Raw genomic sequence first — 1,800 nt, 5'->3', positions numbered from 1 at the left:
TTCTTCTTCTTTCTTCTCTCTCTCTCTCTCTCTCTCTCTCTCTCTCTCTTTCAATGCAGTTAAGTATGTGTAATTTGCAAAGCATTACATATTTGTAGAAAAGCAAAAGAAAAAAACAATTTTGTGAATTTGAATTTATAATTATACATACCATATTTTATAAATTATCCCTTGTTGACATAATTTTGCTATGACATGATCTCAGAATGAGAGACGATGTAAGTACAGAAATATAGAATAGTATTTAAGTCGTGTATTTATTATTTAAATATTAAGTTAATTTATGACTAAAGCCGGCGGCACACGATGCCTATTTTTCTGCTGGATTGTTAGCTGAATTAGAATCTTGCTATCGTATTGGCTGCGGTGCTTGCAGTTAGTGCCAGTTAGTATCAGCATTGGAGCCAATACAGTGACAAGATTGTAATTCAGCAATCCAGCAGGAAAATAAGCATCGTGTACCAGCTTTATAGATTGTGATGTTTTTTTTATTACACTATATATATATATTATGTTTCAAAATTATTCATATCGGATGTTCTTTTAATAATGAATTTTTCCAACCAATTTGCTTGATTTTTTCTTGATGTCAAGGAAAGTCATCGTTTATTTTTTAATTTTTTACATTACGTATCTTTGCAACTATATCAGACATATTTAATATTTTCTTAAACTCCGTCTAAAATTAAATGCACAAGATACAATTTTTCATTTATTTGATTCCTTAAAGTTAGTTCGAGAAAAACTTTTCTTTTTCAGTCATTTATAATCATTATAAGAATGATTATGCCTCAAAGTTAAAGAAAACTAGATTAGTCAAAAAATTTATCACTAGAGATATTTCTAAAGAATTTTGAAACACTGTACGTTTTGCGTTAAAAAGAAAAAAAATACTAAAGCCAGTTACCAAACGTCAATGATGTTGACAACCGCAATAAAATATTGCAGTAATACAAACATATAGAATAACATGCAATCTCGTGTACAAGCAATTTTTATTATACTTTATCATATATTTATTTTTACTTTTCGAATTTGAACAGCAGAAATACACATTATACGAGAAACGGATGCTTGAAAAGTAAATTTTCAGGTAGGTATTACTGACTTGCATTATTGTCCTGTGGAAATTTCAGTTTTAAAGTAATTGTACTTGGAGTCGTAACATCAGCAACGTTTATTTCAGTACCATCTTTTAAACCTAATTCGATCAAAGTCTTGGACAAATTCTCGCGAGTTTTCTCTTCGATGCTCGCTACCATTTGCATGTACAGAGTTTTACATTTGCCTTCTATTATAGCCGTAATAGCAGGACTTTTCATTTGCAAATCTGGCCGCTCACAAAGAAGATCTATTAAATTCTGTAATTTATATTTTGAATCTTCAATTTCAATCTCTCGTGGTATTTGACTACACGCCAAACAATTTATTTTTCTCTCTACTTCGAAAGTGTATGTGTAAACTCCATCCAGATCATTGAGCACCTGAAAGTAAAATATATGTATTTTATTTTACCTTGCCGAGATTGCTATTGCTATAAATACGGTTTTGTGCCTCTGACGAAAAATATAATGCATGAATACCTTAATTTTATTATCAAATGCAAATTAGAAAGATCAAGGACCATGAAGATTAGCATTCAATCAAGACAAAACGAATTAAGATTAAAGTTATCCAACTGATTAAATTCTACACGTACACATACACACGCGCGCGCACGCACATACACATATAGTTTCCAATTTACATAATCCTCGATTGTCTCTCTCTCTCTCTCTCTCTCTCTCTCTCTCTTATATA

At 30.8% G+C, this 1,800-nt stretch overlaps 1 protein-coding gene across 1 annotated transcript in view; it reads right to left on the bottom strand.

Annotated features, from left to right (window-relative positions):
* Positions 1-1,100: 1,100 nt before the first annotated feature.
* Positions 1,101-1,800, bottom strand: part of LOC105626097 (NEDD8-activating enzyme E1 catalytic subunit) — a 1,592-nt gene continuing 892 nt past the window's right edge. Inside the window, exon 3 of the mRNA XM_012207407.1 lies at positions 1,101-1,484. Coding sequence (XP_012062797.1) covers positions 1,101-1,484 — 384 coding nt within the window. The remainder of the gene's footprint in view (positions 1,485-1,800) is intronic.

This window comes from Atta cephalotes (assembly GCF_000143395.1).
Source record: "Atta cephalotes unplaced genomic scaffold scaffold00004, whole genome shotgun sequence".
In the NCBI taxonomy this organism is placed as follows: domain Eukaryota; kingdom Metazoa; phylum Arthropoda; class Insecta; order Hymenoptera; family Formicidae; genus Atta; species Atta cephalotes.
Note: the sequence above shows the minus strand (reverse complement) of the source record. Positions and strands in the feature narration are given on the sequence as shown.